Here is a 19,899-nt window from a genome sequence, read left to right on the forward strand (position 1 = left end):
TACTGATGATGAAAGCACACTCTGATCTTGCGTCTGGGACTTCGAGATATCGGCGTCTCCCCAAAGCAGGCAAGGGAGTAGCAGGCCGGGGGTTCCCATCCCCGAAAGGAGGAGCAGCAAGGACCTGTCATCACGGGGATAGCAGCCAGAACGGGCCTCCAGGGGTGCCAGGGGCCCATGCCCGGGCTCTAACACCCAGGGGTCCGTGATGAGGACAGAAGGGAGTTGCAGAGTCTGGCATCTGCCCCTCACTGCTCTGAGGAGCCCACACCAGTCACTCTGAAGGACTGCCTGAGTGTTGGAAGCTTCCAGAAGCTTCCAGCCAGCTTTCAGGTATCTGAAGCAGGAAGTGGACCCTCAGGCAGCGAGGGCTCCCTGTCAGATCCACAGGCATTTCGTGAACGGCTTCAAGAGGCTCACGTTTGCCCTCATTTTCTCTCTGAGAGGCACGGCTAGGGAGGGAGGTCTGCTCCCTGGCTGCTTGGAGAAGCGCTGCAGGTGGCCTGAGCTCTGACTGCCACTGTAGGTCTGAAGGTGCCCTGGTTTTCAGCCCCGGTCGTGGCTGGAGTCCCTGGGGAGCTGCAGCAGTACTCAGCCGCGCCCCACCCCAGAGGTTCTGGTGTGATTGGTCTGGACGCCAAGAGTTTTCAAAGTTCCCTCAGGAATTCTAATGCACATCCGAACTCGAGAGTCCGCGTGTTAATGCATCGTCGCCAATACCCTTTATTGGACACCTTCCGCGTATTAGATGGGGCTTTTGTTTGTTTGTTTTTTAGAGGTTTTTTTGTTTTGTTTTGTTGTTGTTGTTTTTGTAAATGTTACAAACTGCACCCCCTGTGGGGGCCGGGCAGGCCGTGTGATGGAAGCAGCAAGACCAAGTGACAGGCATTCCGGAATGGTGGGGCCTGCGGGGAGCTGTGGCTCAGTGCCGTCCGCGTCATCGTCCTAGGGAGCAGACCCAGGGTGCGGGACCTTCTGTGAGGTCAAGAGAAATAGGAACTGTGAATTTTCACGTGAAAGTAGCCAGTTTAACAGCATCAGCCAATGATTCGGATGAAAGAAGATGGGGAGGACCCGTCCTGCCCAGTGGTCAGACGGAGCCAGCAGGTGGCCGGTTTGGCGCTTTTGCTGCTCCCTTCCCTACGGTCTCCATGGGAGTCAGACACGAGGAAACACTCAGAGAAGTGGTTTTCTTAAGGTTGCCTCGGGAGGCAGAATAATGTCCCCCGAGACGTGTCCCCGTCCTAGTCTCTGTAACCTGTGATATGTCACCTTACGTGGCAGGTGGAACGCAAGTGGCAGATGGCAGTAAGGTTGCTAATGGCTTGACTTTTCAGTGGGGAGATTATTCTGGATTATCCGGATGAGCCTGGAGTTATCACAAGAGTCTTTTAAACGTGGAAGAGAGAGGCAGGAGGGCCAGTGTCGGAGTGAGAAAGATAAGATGGGCCCTTCCTGGCTTTAAAGATGGGAGAAGTGGCCTCTAGATGCCAGGAAAGGCAAGAGAACAAATTTTACCCCAGAGCCTCCAGGAGGAACGCAGCCCTGCCAACACCTTGACTTTCAGCTCAGTGAGACCCATTCCAGATGTCTGACCTCCAGAACTGAAAAAGCACAGCTGTGTGTTGTGTAAGCCACTGACGTCGTGGCACTTTGTTGTAGTGGCCGGAGGAGACTGATGCGGTTGCCTAGCTAAGGAGGTGACGGTGTTGCGTTCCGAATGCAGGCAGCCTGACTCCGTGGCCCAGGAAAGTATGGACTCAGCCTGGATTTTCTGGGACAACCCTGATTTCGGTATTTGTCTCTGCAGAAGAGATCAAGTTAGGGACAACACAGCTCTGTGCCTATAGGACGAGAAGGGACTTCCTTATTGAATTTATTTTTCCTCCGTAGCTGTCGAACCCCCACGTGGCAAGGGCCTTAGTAACCTCTAACATCCTCTCTCCCCATAGGAATGGACCCCCGACTGTGAGCAGGGGCTGCCCAGAATATACCCTACACTTCCCAGCCTCCCTGGGGGCTTAGGTATGGTCATGGGACTGTCATAGGCCAATGGGAAGCACTCTTAGAGGTAAGGGGTGCACCGAGTGGAGCCATCCTGGACCGTGCAGACAGGGCATCACCTTAGGAAAGGGACCCAACAGGCTCCTCCCCAGGGCGGGCATTTAGAAGGGTCAGCAGTAGGCATGTAGGGCCTGGAAGGCCTTTACTAAAAAGCTGTCTGTGAAATATCATGTTTTTATCTCCTAGAAAACCTGCTGATTGAATTTCCCCCCTCTATTGGTTAACTTAGTTTTGGCTCGAGAGGCTTCACCAAGTTTTTGGGGTCTTAGGCTTTTTTAACTTGTGACTCTGCCATCCTCATGCTCCAAAAGTTGCTTGAGCTCCAGCCATCGAATCTCCTTTCCAGGTGGGGAGAAGGACAAAGGAGGAGAGAAGGGTAATGTCCTCTGCTCCTTTTAAGAACACTTTCCACACTGCTGTGTCCGATGGCCACACCTCACTGCAAGGAAAATGTGTCTTTATCCGGGGTGGTCCTGAGACCAGCCAAAATAATAACTGGGGCAAGAGAGGAACACAGATACCGGGCACAACCCACACTTTCTGCTATGTTCTGCCCAATCAGATCTGTTCAAAGGACCGTGTGACGGCGGGTGGGAGCTTGACGGAACAGTGTGGTTCAAGTCGGTGGGCTGTGTGGTCTTAGATGGGCCACTCGACCCTTCTGGGCCTCTTGTGCTCATCTTCAAAATAACCGAAGTGGGATAACATGGTCTTTAGTGTGTCTTTCGGCAGAATCTTCTTCTGTGAGTCTGAGAATTGCTCTTTTTCAGCACAGAGTATGTTGTGAGACACAAAGAAAATGGGTGAACGGCATGCGTGGTGCGTCTTTGGTGTCAGGCTGATCAGGCCTCCTGTCCTGAGGGTCCCAGGGAAGCGGCCTTCCTGGCCCCCCTCTCCCCTGTCTTCCCCCCGCCCCCAGCCAGACTCAGGGGCAGGTTTGGGACCAAATGACTACCAAGCACCCAGCACCCCACCTCCCAACGCCAGCGGCACTGGCCGATCAACATTTTAACTGAAATAAAGTAAGAACTGGGTCTGTTTCCTTGTGCTGCTGTAACGAATGGCCACCCGCCTAGGGGCTGGAGCCGCGTGGAGCTCTTCTCTGGCAGAGCCGGAGTCCAGAAGGCCCCACGGTCTCGAGGGGCTGAGTTCCTTCTGGAGGCTCCGGGGGAGAGCCTGTTTCCTGCACGTCCGGGGTGTTGGCAGAAGCCAGCGTCACATGGCTGGAGGCCTGACGTCCTGGGCAAGCAGCAGTCTGCTTACCACAGGAATGAGGTCCTGGGTGTCTGAGGTAATGAACGGCTTTGTTTCCAGAAACCAAATTGTCATTGGGCAGCTAGGCCCCCGGTTGTGTTCGGTCTGCAGGTGGCAGGTAGCCAGTTAGGTGGAGGTCAGGGGGAAGCCGGGGGCCGGGAGGCACCGGCCAGGCCGTAGGCCCCAGTGTCCTTTTCCTCCCCACTTCTGAGTGTTCCTGGTCCCTGTTATTCCGGGCTCGGGGGTTCCCTGCCTCCCCGGCTAGCGCCTGCCCGTACGCACAGCTCGCCAAGGCCAGCTCGCTCTTTCTAGCGCGCACTTCCCCATACCTCCTGAAACCTTGTGCCCAAGGCAGAGAGCCTCTCTGGTCTCCACCCTTGGCCCGGCTCTCCCAGAGGACAGCTCGCGTCTCAGGTTAAGGACCAAGTGGCCAAGGGGGGCCGTTTCGTTGAGGCCTAGATGGTGGGGTGCTCACCTCCGCACCCAGCTCTGCCCTGGCAGTGGCTGGGGAGGCAGGCCATGGGGGCTCGGGGGCCCGGGCTTCGGAGTCACCCTGTCCGGGTTCAAATCCTGGCTCCACCTGTGAGCTGGGGAGCCTGGAGCGTGTTTAACTTCTCTGTGCTTTGCTGGCCTCTCTTGTAAAAGGTGAATAATGACGGCATTTCCTTCAAGGAATGGTTGATTAAATGAGATGATCAGCGCCAACTGCTTGCATGGGGGAGAGCCTGGAACATTCGCCATGGGTTGGCAATCCCACGGTTATTACTGTCTTGGACGCAGCACATGGTCCCCACTCGCACTCTAGCTGTGGGCTCGGTGGGCGTCCCGTATCAGCCGAGGCTCTGTCTGGGCATGATGTGTGCAGGGGCACGGGGTGCTTGGGGGGCAGGGAGCTGGCATGGGTTTCTCCCCGGTTTGTACTCCTTGTAAAGAAAAGTTCTAAAAGCAGCAACTTCAACCCTCTTGACTTGAGCCTCTGTTTCCCTTTCACAATCCGTGTGAGGTGGCTTTGACCTTCGATCTCGCCCCGCTCAGCACCGGGGCTGTCTAGGCACAGCTGTGGCCCAATTCCTCAGGCTGTTTCTAAAGGGCAGACGCCGTCCGGGACTATCCCATGTGACCCTCGAAGTGCCTTGCAGAAGGTGGGATTACCCTCAGTCTATATAGATAGTAATAATGACAGGAGATACTCACTTAGCACTTCCTAGGTACCAGGGTCTGTGCTGGGCATGATGAAGAATCCAAGAGATGGCCTGTCCTACAGAGAGGGAACTAGCTTGGGGTTCCTTACAAATGGGAGGATGTCGCAGGAATCTGAGACCAACCTGGTCTTAGCCTGCGCTCTTTCTTCTGTCCCCTGATTAAACAATAATTCCAGATTTTTAATTTCCTCCAAAGCACCATCTTCCTCCTTGACGTCATGCTGAGCACATTTGGACATGGGGAGAGAAGGGGAAAAAGTCACCGCCTCCTAGTTGAGGCTTGGTTCCGCTGATAGATGTCCTTGCGAAGCCACATCGCGTTGCAAAGAGAAACATCGGTTGTGAAAGATGAATGTTGTGCCCGTCTAGGTCAGACTTAGAAAGCCCCACGCGGGGAGTTGTGCTACTTAGAAATATTGCTTATTATTAGGGTTGCTTTTACCATTTGGTAAGGAATTTAAATTCCCCATCAAGAAAATGAACTGCGCTTAATTTAGAAGAATCGTCTTGGATTTCCACTTCTTTCTAAATAGTCTCAGGGAGAGAAAAGGGACACGTGGACAGTACAGGTGAATTTTGCTGTGTATTTGTAAAATTCCAAAGTGTGTGCAAATGAGAACACACACGGGTATACGGGTATTAGCTTGAACTTGCTGCTAGCATGCCATTCTTAACTCACTTTGAAAAAAACCCAATACATTAAAAAAAAATCTTTACCACGCTGCTATGGTAAACGGAAAACACTATTACTTGTCAGAAGCAACAATCATCATTGTCATTATGAATAGGGACATTGTGAGTATTTACCTCGTGGCAGAAACTGCCAGAATGCTTTATAGATTGTGACACGTTCCTCCTCATGGATGTTACTCTAGGAGGCTGGCTCCGTTATTCCCATTTTACGGATGAAGAAACTGAGGTCCAGTCCTCTTAGTACGTCAACAATAGGGGTGTCGATGAAGACATGAAACCTACTTCGATCCAACTTTGTAATATCTCTGAATTGCCCTGTTCCCCTCTCCCTGTCCCTGACTCCACTCACCTATCTCCTGTCATCCTTAAAAGTTGAGAAACTTGGCCTGGCATCACCCCTCCGCCCCAGCCTAGGCTGGAGGATGCCCTCTCCCCTCCCACCTCTGTAGCTCAGAGGCACCCACCACGTGCCTGTCCATATGCACCTTCTCCTGAGCAGGAGGGCTCCTCCAGGGCAGGGACAGGGTCCCCCCACCCCCCCTCCCCAGCCTGGGCACACGGTGGGGTTCGGCAAATGCTTGCTGAGTAGATGAGTGGAGGAAGCCAATGCGGAAAGCAAGTCAGATTCAGAGTCCGGCGTAGCTGAGCTGCCCCGGGTGCTTGAGGTGGTCCTCGCCTTTGGTTTTGGTGATGACGTGTCTCTTTCCAGGGCCTCTGTGCTGAGCCTCTACAAAATGGGACAACAGGGGAAGGGAGCCACACTATTGCGACTCAGCGAGTGAGTGAATATTGCGGAGTCTGGAGCCGCTCCTGGCGCATAGCAAATGCTCAGAAAGGTCCATAACGGTACCATTACTTATTATCATGCTATGTACTGTCTACATACAATTACTATTTATGACAGGCGATGCTGATGTTCCATTCACTGCCGTGTTGTGAGGTTTTATTTACAAATAAGCTTATTTGATTCTTAAAAGTGAGTTGAAAATGTAAATATCAGTGCAGTGGTACCCAGGTCTGGTCCAAGTCCTGCAGTGGTATTGAACGATGCGGTAACAAGACCCCCCAGGGGAAAGGAACTCAGTGTGGGGCAGCTTTTGTAATCGAAGCCTGGCCGCGCCGAGCCCAGCACCATGCTGCCATCTGTGTGGCCCGGGGGCAGCGTGTCGGTGTGGGGAGGCCGAGGTCCTGAATCCTGGATGTGCGGCACCCAGGACAGCCTCCACCCCAGACCAGGGCTGGTATTTTTAGTGCACAGGCACCCTGCACAGCCTCCTACACTCTGACCAAATTTAGAAATCTCGAGAGGTCTTTGCACTTCCACGCCCTCAGTAGGAGCAATGAATGAAAAGGCGTCCAGCTGCCAGTCTAGCTAGAGCCGTCCCTAAGGTTCGCAGGGCTCTCTCTGGAGACTGGTCAGGAAGCCCAAGATTTATCCAGCAGCGAGAGAAAGCAAGCTGCAGAATCCCGTGTGTGGTCTGGGGCTACTTCCGCAAAAGCACAACAAAATCCCCCACGTGCGAGTGTGTCCGGGCTGCAGAGCCAGGAGAGGGGTGTGCGAGCGCCCCCCCCCGCCCCCCGCCAAGCTGCCAACAATGGGATTGAGAGTATCGTGGGAGACGGGGTGGCGCTGGAGGTTGGGGGGCTGAGTAACTGTGTGTGCTCTTATCAGCGGTTTATATTTACCGTTTCCTTTGTTAAAACAAGTATGTGCTACTTCTGAAATTTGAAAACCCTGAGCACTGAAAGTCTAAAAACATCCCAAGACTGAATGAAAAGCCTCAGCGCGAAGGCTTTAGGGAATTACAGTGAACCAAGTGCTTCCAAGACCGCGAGTGGGAGCCCCTCACTGTTTCTGACAACCACACGTCCACTGCCTCCCTCTTCCCTCATCGCCCAGATGTTCTGGGAGCCTCTTGCTCAGGGCTCTCGTTCCCTGGTGCTAACTCCACCCCCAGGCCCCAGGGAGGGGCGTGGCCACGGCTGGCCAATCAGAGCACGGCATGTCCCTGGCTCTCCAGGGCTGGGCTGGCTCCTAGCAGGGAAGACGACTGTTGACATTGGTGGAAACAGAAAACCCAAAACCCTTTGCTGAAGAGTTACTGCGGGACCTCCTGTCTCACACACCAGTTCATTCCCTGTTGGCGGAGCTTGTCCGAGGCTTGTCTCAGTTGGGATTGGGTCTCTGTGAGCAAAGGTCTGATGGAAAATGATCAGGAGTGTTGCATATCGGTGGTTAAACATGGCCAATATTACAATTAAATAAGTTTATAATTAAATGAATTATATTAAAAGCAAAGTTAGTAAATACCCAGAACTTATCGCTCCCTAGCTTGTTTTACTAGGCTTGACTATTTTCCATGCCCTTGGGGTGATTGACCTCTGTTGTCTCTTTGCAGTGGAAATGCCCTCTGATGTGTGTGCCTGAGGGTCTCTTCCCAACTCCACACCCAGGGAGTCACGCTGGTAGCTTGGACCGTGGGATCTGGCAAACACCACCAAGAGGGTTCTCCTACCCAAAGCCCTTGTTAAGTGCTTACCAGCAGAAAGGAGTCCAGGTAACACATGCAGGGACTCGTCTGTTCTTCAGGAACCCCGAGGAACAGGAAGGAGAGAGTGGAAGCATCTTCAGGTCGAGAACCACGCTGTATCTCATTTGGTTTTCCCAGCATCTAGCTGAGACATTGAATTTATGCATGTCGACTGACTTGCAGAAATGAGGCTCCAAGACGTCAAGGGCTTTGCCCGAGGTCACGTGGGGTGGGGTAAGGACCTGAGCCCTGCTACTCCAGATCCTGAGCCTCACCTTGGGATCAGTTCTCTTTTGCGCAGTGCTCTCCGACACCCCGCTGGCTGAAAGGCCCTGTGTGTGGCTGGGCCGAAATGCTCTGCGGCCAGCAATCAAGGAGAGTCTGCTCCTCCCAGGGGCCCTAAAGTTCAAGGCCTCTGCTTCCAGCACTCATTTCCTGGCAGCTCGCAAATTTGCAACTTTAGCAAGCGCATGGGCACAGCATTTAATAACACAGAGTTCCAAGTTGAGGAGGGCATGGCTTTTCAAAACACGTGCAGCAGACACCCAAAGGACAAATAGACAAACCCACGATTACAGTCGAAAACCTCAGCACTCTCCCCTCTAAGCTGGTGAAAGAACAAAAAGACAGAAAATCAGTAGGGATATAAAAGACCTGGGCAACACTATCCACGTGACCTGACATTTTAGAACGTTCCACCCAACAGCAGGATACACATTTTTCTCAAGTGCACATTGAACATTCACCAAGGTGGACCTTCCTCTGGACAATAAAACGAATCCGAACAGATTGAAGAGAAATGACATCAAAGTGTTCTCTGATCATAATGTAATAAATCTGGAAACCGCTAACAGAAAGATATCTGGGAAATTCCCAAAGATTTGAAAGTTAAACATACCTCTAAATAACCCATGGATCCAAGTGGGAATCTCAAGGGAAAGTAGAAAATATTTTGAACTGACTACAAATAAAAACACAGCATATCAAGATTTAGAAAATGCAAGTAAAGCAGGACCGAGAGGGAATTTTGTAACATCAAGTGCTTACGTAAGAAAATGAAAAATGGTTTCAAATGAATTACCCAAGCTTCTACTTTAAGAAACTAGAAAAAGAGTGGCACATTTAATCGGAAGGAGTGAAGTGATAAAGATAAGAACAGCAATCAGTGGACTTAAAATCAGGAAAATAAGAGAGAAAATTAACGAAACAAAAAGCTGGTTCTTTAGAAATATGAACAAAATTGATAAACCTCCAGCCAGAGGTGACCATGGCGGAAAGGGAGAAGACAGAATTGGCAATGTTAGGAAGGAAGGAAGGAATTGCTGTAGGCTCTCCAGACATGACAAAGATAATAAAGGAATATCACAAGCAACTTTATTCCCTAGAATCTGACAGCTGAGATGAAATGGGCCGATGCCTGGAGGACATGAATTACCAAAGCCCACTCAGGCAAGAAAACTCAGCCATCTAAAAGAATGACATCTTGCCATTTGCGACGGTGTGGGTGGATCTAGAAAGTACAAAGTTAAGTGAAGTAAGTCAGACAGAGAAAGATAAATACCATGTGATTTTACTCATATGTGGAATTTAAGAAACAAAACAAATGAACAAAGCCAACAAGAGACAAACCAAAACACCAGACTCTCAAATAATTACAGAGAACAAACTGGTGGTGGCCAGAGGGCAGGTGGGTGGGGGATGGGTAGGAAAAAAGAAAGAATAGATAACCGGAATAATCCCGTAGTTATCAAAGAAATGGAATTCACAGTTACCACTTTCTAATAAAGAAAACTCCAGGTCAGGTGCGTTCACTGGTAAATACTATCAATTGAGGAGGAAATAATCCTAACTCTATACAAACTCTTCTGGAAAACAGGAGAGGAGGGAACACTTCCTAATTCACTTTATAAGGCTAGCATTACCCTAATACCAAAGATATTACAAGAAAACCATGACCAATATTGCTCGTGAACATAGATGAAAAAAATGCTCAACAAAAGATTATCAAATCAACTCCGGCAAAATATAAAAAAGAATACATTATGACCAAGTAAGGTTTATCCTGAAATGCAAGGCTGGTTCAACATTAGAAAATCAGCCAATGTAATCCATCATATCAGCAGATATAGAAAAAGCATATAGTCATCTTAATTGATGCAGAAAAAGCACTTGACAACATTCATTCATGATGAATTCTCAGCAAACTGGTAATAGAAAGAAATGTCCTCAACCCAATAAAGGACTTTTACAAAAAGCTTATAGCTAACATCTTACTTAATGGCAAAAAACTCAGTTTTCCCCTAAATTGGGAGCAAGGCAAAGATGTCTATTCTCACCACTCCTATCCAGAGTCACACTGGAGGTCCCAGACTGTGTAATATGGCAAGAAAATAAAAACGGAGACAGATTGGAGAGGGAGATATAAAATTGTCTCTATTTGCAGATGGCATGATTATCTATACACAAAGCATAAAGGAATCTACAAACTACCAGAACTGATTGTAAGTGAGTTTAGCAAGGTTGCAGGATACCAGGTCAATATGCAAAACGCAACTCCATGTTTCTGTACTAGCAACGAACAAAAAGAAACCAAAATTTCAGAAACAGTACAATTTATGATAGTATCAAAAAACAAAACAAAAAACCAGGAAAAACTTTGGTATAAATCCAATATCTGTGCGAGATCTACATGCTGAAAACTACAAATAATGGTGCAAAACATAAAAAACCTAACTAAATAGAGAGATCTACTGTGTTCATGGATTGAAGGACTACATTGTCAAAATGCTAAATTCTTTCCAAAAGGATCTATAAATGTGTATCCCCACAAAGTCTCAGCAACATTTTCTTGTACAAATCAACAAGTGTATTTGACAGTTTACAGGGACAGGCAAAAGAATGCGGATAACCAAAACAGTTTAGGAAAAGAAGAACCGTGTTGGAGGACTCACATTTTCTGTTTTGATGCTTACTCTAACGTTAGAGTAATCAAGGCAGCCTGGTGCTGAGGAAAGGCTGGATCAGTGGAACAGAATGGAGTCCAGAAACAGATCCCCACACGTGTGACCAATTTGCTTTTGGCACAGCTGCAAGGGGATTTCAATGGACGAAGGAGAGTTTTTTCAATAAGGGGCACTGGAACAATTGGTCATCCACAGTGAAAAAATGAACCTTGATCCACACCTTGAAAACTTGACTCAACATAGATCACAGACTTAAATGCAAAAGAGTAAACTTACAAGACTTCTAGAAATAAACCTAGGAAAATATCCCGTGACTTTGAACTACGTGGAGATTATCTATGCCACTAACGGAATGAGTCATCAAAGATAAGATAAATTAGATTTCATGAAAACTTGTTAAAAAATCTGCTCTTTTAAAAACACCATTAAGAGAATGAAAAGACTAGACATGGACCATGAGAAAATATCTGCAAAATATATGTCTGATCAAGAACTTGTGTCCAGAGTCCATAAATAATTCTCCAACAACCCAATTTTTAAAAAGAGTTAGAAGATCTGACCATTTTACCAAAGAAGATATGCAGATGACAAAGAAGCCCCTGGGGGGATTTTCAAAGTCACTAGTTCTTAGCGAAATGCAAATTTTTTTTTTTTAAGATTTTATTTATTTATTTGACAGCCAGTGAGAGAGGGAACACAAGCAGGGGCAGTGGGAGAGGAAGAAGCAGGCTCTCAGTGGAGCATGGAGCCCCATGCGGGGCTCGATCCCAGGGACCTGGGATCAGGCCCTTAGCAAAATGCAAATTAAAGGCACCAGGGGATACCGCCACCTATCAAGGAGGATGGCTAAAAACAAAACAGAGCAAACCCTGACAAAACCAAGTGCTAGCAAGGCTGTGGAGAAATGGGAATGCTCACTCCCGGCTGGTGGGAGTGCGGAATGGTGCAGAAATTTGGGAAAAAGTTTGACAGTTTCTTTTGAACTTAGACATACATCTACCTTAGGACTCTGAATTCTCACCTCGCGAGAAATGAAAATGCGTGCTCATGCACCAACGTTGATGCTGGCTTCATTCATAATCTTCCCGAACTGGGAACAACTCGCACGTCCTTGAGCTGGTGCGGGGATAAGCAAATTGCAGAACATCGTACAGTGGAATATGACTCAGGAGTAAAAAGGAAGGAGCAGGTGGTCCGCACAAGAGCAGGGCTGAATCTCAGAGGCATTCTGTGGAATAAGAGAAGCCAGACCCAAATACACGGTGTGTGATTCCTTCTCTATGATAACTGGAGATATAAAGAAATCAGTAGTTGCCCGGGGTGGGAGTAGGGTATGGCTGGCTCCAAAGCCAGATGGAGTGACGGACATGCTCTGAATCTTGACCGTGGTGTTGGTCACACGACTGTGCATTTGCCAAAACTCATAGAATTGAACACAGAGGGGGAATTATGCCGTAGCTGTTATACCTCAAAAAAATATGTACGAAAAAGAAAAAAAAAAGGCGTTCTTGGAAAATGGCACGAAGAAGGATTCTGGTATCCATTTCACTTAGATAAAAAGTGTGATTAGTAAACTAATTTGCATTTGGCCGCCATTTGAAGGCCCCACCTTCCCATGACTGATTTCTGGTTTTTCATGGAATTTTTTTTTAAAACAAAAAAATTTGAAAAGTATGAGTATCTATCTGGACACATCCAGTCCTCCATGCTGAGGTCATCCTACCTGTTGAAATAAAAGGTAGGAATAATATATTTTTTAAGATTTTATTTATTTGGGAGAGAGAGAGAGCATGTGAGCAGGGGGGAGGAGCAGAGGGAGAGAGAGACTCCCCGCTGAGCAGGGAGCCCGACTGGGGACTCAATCCCAGAACCCCAAGATCATGACCTGAGCCAAACGCAGACGCTTCACCGACTGGGCCACCCAGGTGCCCCTCAAAGGTAGGAATACTTTTTAAGAAGACCCAGCTGTTCTGATTCTGAAATGGGTCAGGATGACTCAAAGTGGAACATTGACCTGACGCAGGCCCAAACAGCTTGCCAGGTCAGACAAATGCATTTTCCAGTGGTCAGCGTGTCTTGTGTGTCCTGTCAGCCAGAGAGGGTCACTCCTGTGCCGCCAGCAGAGCCCGAATCTTCTGGCCGTCTCCCTCCCCTTCCCATGGGCTATGCTCTGTCACTGTAAAACAGCTGTCACATTCGCGCCCCGGTCACCTGAGTGTGTGATCTCAGTGCTAAAGCACGGAGGAGGCCCAGCAAATTCCACAACATGGGTCACGTGTCACTCCCGGAGCTCTGCCTTCTTCCATTCCTTCTGGAACGAAAACCAGTGGACAGGTCCGCAGAGAGATGCTGAGTCGCTGTCTTTGAGTAGAACCACCTAGAAGGAGATGCTTAGGGCCTGGCTGCTGAACACATGTTCAGTTTTCCCAACATTTGTGAAAACAGGGAAGAAACCAGCCTGGAGAGCAGGTGCCCTCCCCTCCCCCCCCCCGGGGGTTGGCTTCGCCCCAAACCTGGTTATGGAAAATGCTGATTCTCAGGTGCCACTCCCCCAAGAGTCTAATTCTGTGGGCCTGCGGGGGTCCAGTCCGGGAGTCTGTATTTTTCACAAGCTCTCTAGGTCATCCTGACACCCTGAGATTCCCAAACCACCGTTGTTGAGGGCCTTGAGGGAACTGGAAATTCCCCCCAGGGTTGACGGGATCAGATGAAGGTCAGGTGTGTCGTGTGTCCAGACACATGCAGAGCCATGCTTCGGGAGGAGCCCTGCTCACCAAGGCAGATGGACAGACCAGGTGGCCGGCACAGTGACAAGCACCTATCCAAATGCCAGGGGACGCTGCTCTGAGCAGGACCTGGGCACTCGGTACTGGCGGCCACCAGAGCAGGAAGCACCTGCAGAGGACGGAGGTGTCCCTGGAAGTCCACGTGGGCATGCCGCCCCCTGGCTCCTGCTGCGGGCTGGGACAGCAGCTCCAGCAACTCCCTCCCCTCGCTGAGACCCCGTACTCCCACCTCCTCCAGCAAACACATCAGGCTGCAACCTGGCGCCTCGTGGTTAATACGGCTCTTCTCAGTTTCTTTCTTTCTTTTTTTTTTTTTAAAGATTTCATTTATTTATTTGACAGAGCTAGAGAGGGAACACAGGCAAGAGGAAGAAGCAGGCTCATAGCAGAGGAGCCCGATGTGGGGCTCGATCCCATAACGCCGGGATCACGCCCTGAGCCGAAGGCAGACGCTTAACGACTGCGCCACCCAGGCGTCTCTCTTCTCAGTTTCTTAAAAAATTACTTGTGTTTAGTTCTGGCTCTTCTGAGGGGCTGGACGTTCAGTAGTCAGAACACGGATCATTCATGTGGGATCGTGTATCCACATTTTGGGGACCATGTTCTAAATGCCAGGCTGACAACGTCAAAAAAGATCGAGGTCAGCCATTGTGGCCCCTTTGTCGGGGAAGTCATGGGGGGCTGACCCTGTGGTCTCCAGGGTTCGTCCTGGGGGTAAGTGCTCCCGGGGTCTCACTGCTCAGTGGGACACATCCATCCGTGAGGTCTAATTTTCTCTACCTCCTCCAAAAATGTCCTACTTTCAAATACTAGCTTTTTAAAGGAGCTGTCATCAGAACTGGGGGCCGGTTTAATGATGCTCCGTGGTTGGGACGGAACAAGCCTGTTTATTCCTGGATTTCCTTTAAAATCAATTTTTGAGCTCCTGGGGGCAGCTGTATTTAAATCCTTCTAGCCCAGCAGCGGACCTTGGCATGCCTCTATAATGAAACTATTTTTTTTTCCTGCTTAAGACAAATTATTTAACTGACAATATGCTTGTTTTTATCAAATAGAACAATCCTAGCATCTCTTTAAAAATTATTTTGTCAGTATTCCCATGTAATTTCAATGCTGCAAGCCCCTTACTCTCATTTTTAGGGGGGAAAGAAGTTCTCAGGCTTTGAAATACCAGCTAAGCTTCGCCCCGCAAACAAGTGTGTGTTTCCAGTTTCCAGGTGGCCGTGAAGGAACAGGGCCGTCTCGGGAAAACACAGCCTTTTCTACCAAGATAGTGACCGATGCTGATTGACTTAAAGTAATTTATTGTCTAGCACGACCTTTTCTGTTATCATTTGACGGGTTCTGATAGTTCAGGCCTCGGGACGTAATTACATAACTATCAGGACGAGTCTTTTAATCAACGACCTTTGAACTCATCTACAAACTGTCCTGTTTCATTAGCAGGAAGTGACAGCAACACGCTGTTTCAGCTCATTTGCTTGCTCCTATGGGCAATATTGCACCACGAGAGCTGTTTGCAGCCTTCCTATATGGTCTCCTGTGGCCGGCTTCCAGCCATGGTGGCTCAGTTAAAAGGGGTTTGTTTTGTTTTGTTTTACCGGATTTTTGGTCCCCACAAGCACGGTGAGCGTCCCGTGCAGGACTCTCTCTGCAGATGCGTGGAAGAATTGGCGTGTGCGTCTTCTGAAATCCTAAACTGTGTATCCTATCATACAAGGATTTATTGAAACAAGGCTCCTAATCACAGTCGTGCCTTGGAAATGATACAAAAGCTACTAAAGCCGCGTCGTAAACGAGGCTGCCACTTAAAATCCGTGTTTTGTCTGATACACTCCATTAAAAGTCCACTGCTGTAAGTTGCTGGGGTCATGTGGAAATAGTCGATTATCCGAGGCTTCGACTAGACGTGTTTAATAGTGCTGCCCATTGAGGCTGGATTGTCAGAGAGAATCCGTGCACAGGGGCTGTTCGGTAAGCTTCTCAATGGTTATCAAAAAGCGTTAACATTTTAAAGGAAACAACGTCTGGAAAAGAAGAGTTTCTTGCCATTTTCAAAAGGTGGGCACTTTATAATATGAACTGCTCCCCGCTCCCCAAGCCTTTCAGCGACTGACCTTGAACAATAAAGAGCATCTGTCAGACCTTTATATAGTCACGCTGTTGTCAAACAGTGTCGTAATCGAAACACCCTTCCCCCAAAACAGAGACGTTAAATTGTGCAAGAGGTGTGCATTCCAGAACGGTTTCCTGCTGGATCTCCAAACCGCCGAAAAGCCTTCTACAACGCAGAGCCCAGCAGAGGGTCCTCCCTCACGGGTTTTGTAAAGGGCCCTTTCTTAGCCACCTCGAGGGCGAGAAATCCTCCCGCTCCTCTGGAACACAGATCGCTTCTGGCTCATCTTTCTGGACGGTGCGAAATCGATCCCGCTGACCGCCACGACTTTGTTACACCTCCGTGTTCCTGTCGGTCTCCAAGAGAGGACGAGTCTGTCCCGATGTTGGAAAAGAAAGAAATGCCTGCCCTCTTGTGGGGACGATTGTCCTTGCTCCTGTCGTGGAAATCCTGGGCACCCAAGGGCACTTGAGGAATAAATGAGTTTCTCCTTTTGTCCGGGGGGGGGGTCTGTCTGGTGGGAGTCTGGGCACAGAACCGAATCAAAGCTGAACGTGCGCGTTTAGTCCTACGTGATATCCAGGCGCACTGCTTGCAAAACACCGCAAGTGACCTGTGAGAGCCCGTTGAAGGGTTTTTGATGGTGTTTAGATACGCCCTGGGCTTGCGTTTTCCACTGTGTTTCTTTTCCAATGAAAACAATTTAATTGTAGTAATATACAAAAACTGTGCTCTTTGAGCCATTTCTATGTGTGCAGTCAGGTACTGTTGAGTACCTAACATTGTTATGCAACTGGTCTCCAGAGCTCTGTCTTGCAAAACCGCAACTCTATCCCCATTACACGCTGACTGCCCATTCCCGCCCCCGCCGCTGGTCACCAGCATGCTACTTCCTGTCGCTATGAATTGGATGATTCTAACTGCTCAGCGTAAGTGGAATCATACGGTATTTGCCCTTCGTGTCTGGCTTATCTCACTGAGCGTCCTGTCCTCAGGTTTCATCCCTGTGGTAGCCTGGGTCAGCGTTCCCTCCTTTTCAAGGCTGAGTTACGTTCTAGTATGGAGACTGCACATCCATCCACTCACCCACTGCTGGGCGTATGGGTTCCTTCTGCCTTTCGGCTGTTGGGAATAATGCCCACGGCTGCACTAGGCTCTCTCTGAGACCCTGCTTTCCATTCTTACGGGCCTACGACCAGATTGCCAGATCATATGGTAATTCTATTTTTAATTTTTTGATGAACCCCACTGCTCTCCACAGTGGCTGCCCCATTTTCCAGTCCCACCCGCAGTGCACAAGATTCCAATTTCTCCACATTCTCACCAGGCCAAAGGGACATTTTTAAGGACCATCATTCACAGAAAACAAAGACAGAAATTTAAGTCATTTCATTTTATTGAGTTATGCAAAACAGCTTTAAACAACAAATAAGGTGTTACAAAAATTTAGTCACAATAGCGCATAATAAACTATACAATTTAAGCCTCATTATGTGAACTCCATGAATTTGCTCTGACGAAAAGAAGATAATGCCCTTCCGGCTGGAAAGTGCTTCAGTATGTTCACTTTATACAGGGCTTTTGGACTTTGAAGATCGGCATTTTAAGAATTTGGGTTTAGTTAACCGGGTGGGGGGAGGCCTGACACAATGTACCCACGAAGCAAATCATCGTGATGCATGTTTTTAATACCTCACAACTGTATTTGCCAATTATTTCTCGATAAAGGTGAAAAAACGGAACTTGGGACCCATGGATGGTTTTAAACTAGGGGGAGAAGCGTTCCGAGCAAACACAGCTGCTGAGCTAAGAAGAAACGTATGAAAAATGAATCATTATAAAGATGGTTACCAGTTAATTTTAAGTACTAAAGAGGCATTTCATATGCTGCTCGAAGCTGAGAAAAAAAAAGTCTCTTCACTGGCAAAGGAGAAATACCAATTCCAGGGCATGACACGCGGAGTGCAATTTCTTCACGAACACACATTTCATTATCAGTACACATTTCATTATGTTTCTCCTCACTCGGCCCCTTATTTAAAAAACTATCAACAAAGTAGGTTTAGCAAAACAAAAGGGGGATGAACTGTATCCTAGCAGGTGACAACGGCATGTCACCAGGGAAATTTCATACCTGCCAGAAAACATCATTTAGGAAGAATACAAACTCTAAAAGTGAACCTTGCTCGTAGACCAGAGTAAAATAATTACACGTCACCGTCTAGTCTAATCTAGAGGTTTCCATCTTCTACTCAGCTTTGTTTTTCACCATACGAAGATCTTTTTTGTTGAATTTCGAACTAATTAAAAGTATTACGGTAACTTTAAATTTTATGGGAAATTCATTTGTATTAAAAAAGAATATAAAATTAGTTTTTCAGGTTTAAAAAAATCATATTAGAAATATAAAGGGTGTGTACGATTTAACATAAGGTATCCCAGCTTTGGCTGTTGGCTGAAGCACTAAATAGTCAGTCTGTACTTACAGCTGAAATAACGAAGGTCCCCCCCCACCCCAAATTACTGCCCATTCATTGCAGGCCCCCCTGCCAGTATCTAGTGAATGAATTCATAGGTTTGAGGTTTTATCCTCCAATCCAAGATCTGGGCCTTTTATAAAATACCTGCCATGGTTTTGAACTATCCAGTGGAAAAAAAATAGGCAAACAATTCCCGGCACTAACCCTAAACTTTGGAAAAATCGAGAGCCTCCATTGTCATGAACTTAGTTGTTTCAAAGAAGATGCTACAAACTTCTAACTTGCTGGAGAGCTGACTGCTGCAAACAGGAACTCGGAATCTCTGTCGCTTAGCCGTCACAGGTCACTTCTTCAGCTGCGACGCCTCCGTAGGGGACAGGAACCACGTCTCCCGGGCACTGCTCCAGCCTCACGGCGGACACCTCCTTAGCGGCCGCTTCTTGGGGAAAAGACACAGGGTTTGGGCAAATTTAAAATAAAGTCAAGAAATCCGTGCACGTACCTTTTGGAAATAATCCCTTGCTGTTTAACATAACAAACATTTTAGAAAATGATTTTTTCCATTTATAAGACATTCATGGAAGAATTCAGATGACATCTATGTGCTTCAACGGGTTCTGAGCCTCAGCTCTCTACGCTTTTAGGGCTGGATGATACAGTGTTTGGAGCACCCCCGGCCTCCACCCACAGGATGCCAGAAGAATGCTCCTCCTCACTTGCGACAACCAAAACCATTCCCAGGCCTCCCATATGTTCGCGGGGAAGCAGGGCCGCCCCCGCGAGAACCAGCGCGCTACGCTGAACGCGGGTCCTGCGGAACTGGATGGTGGCTTGTATCGGAGCTCAGGGAGTGACGCCGTCAGGATGAGAAAGGCCAGCTGCTCGCAGGACATTTGTCCCTACTGCCCGTGAACCCGTGCAGAGTCGGTTCGGGGTCACGCATTGTGCTGGGCGCCCACCGTGGGCCAGGCCAGGATCCATAACCATCCCCGCCCACCCTCCGCTGGATTCTTGTCAGCACGACTTTGGGAGTTTAAAAACAGACTGTGGACTCTGGGAAACAAACTGAGGGCTTCAGAGGCGAGGGGGGTGGGGGATTGGGATAGGCCGGTGATGGGTAGTAAGGAGGGCACGTATTGCATGGTGCACTGGGTGTTATACGCAAGTAATGAATCATGGAACATTGCATCAAAAACTAGGGATGTACTGTATGGGGACTAACATAACATAATAAAAAATTATTATAAAAAAATAAAAAATAAAAAATAAAAAAAGAACAGATTGCTGTAAATCCAATTATATTCCTCCCTCTACCCATTTCCCAAATTACTCCCCAAGAACACCCCCGGACCGTCCCTGTCTGCCCGTGAGAAGGGCAGACAAATGGCCCACACTCCCCAGAGCTTCACCTCCCGTCGGTTCCAGGTTGTCTGAAGATAGGTAGGTTTGCTTGTGGTTTCCTGAAGCATTTTGGGGGGAGTGCGGGGAGAGCACTAAGACCTGGGTCTTGCATATGCAAAGGACCTCTGACTTGTAGACACCTACCCCGAAATGCTGGGTGACCTACAGCTGACCCGCCAGCACAGAAAAGTAGAAGCCAGACCATTATGTGGACAAAACAGGTAAAAACCCTTGAAATGCAAATTAAGTAGTTTTGCTCCTGTAAGCCGGTTACTTGTTTGCGGGCACACTTTGCTTGGGGTGCAACAGCTGACCATCCAAAATACGAGACATGTTTTAATACACCCAATCTTGTCACTGTCTTTAAACTCAGGAGGGCTTTCCCATTTCTGCCCTTCTGGGAGGCGAG

The 19,899-nt window shown here is 48.4% G+C and overlaps 1 protein-coding gene across 1 annotated transcript in view; it reads right to left on the reverse strand.

Annotated features, from left to right (window-relative positions):
* Positions 1–7,619: 7,619 nt before the first annotated feature.
* CTCFL (CCCTC-binding factor like) overlaps positions 7,620–19,899 on the reverse strand; it is a 36,176-nt gene continuing 23,896 nt past the window's right edge. The window contains exon 12 of the mRNA XM_040637871.1: positions 7,620–18,559. Coding sequence (XP_040493805.1) covers positions 18,419–18,559 — 141 coding nt within the window. The 3' untranslated portion in view covers positions 7,620–18,418. The remainder of the gene's footprint in view (positions 18,560–19,899) is intronic.

Source organism: Ursus maritimus, unplaced genomic scaffold, assembly GCF_017311325.1.
Source record: "Ursus maritimus isolate PB19 unplaced genomic scaffold, ASM1731132v1 scaffold_22, whole genome shotgun sequence".
NCBI classification, from domain to species: Eukaryota; Metazoa; Chordata; class Mammalia; order Carnivora; family Ursidae; genus Ursus; species Ursus maritimus.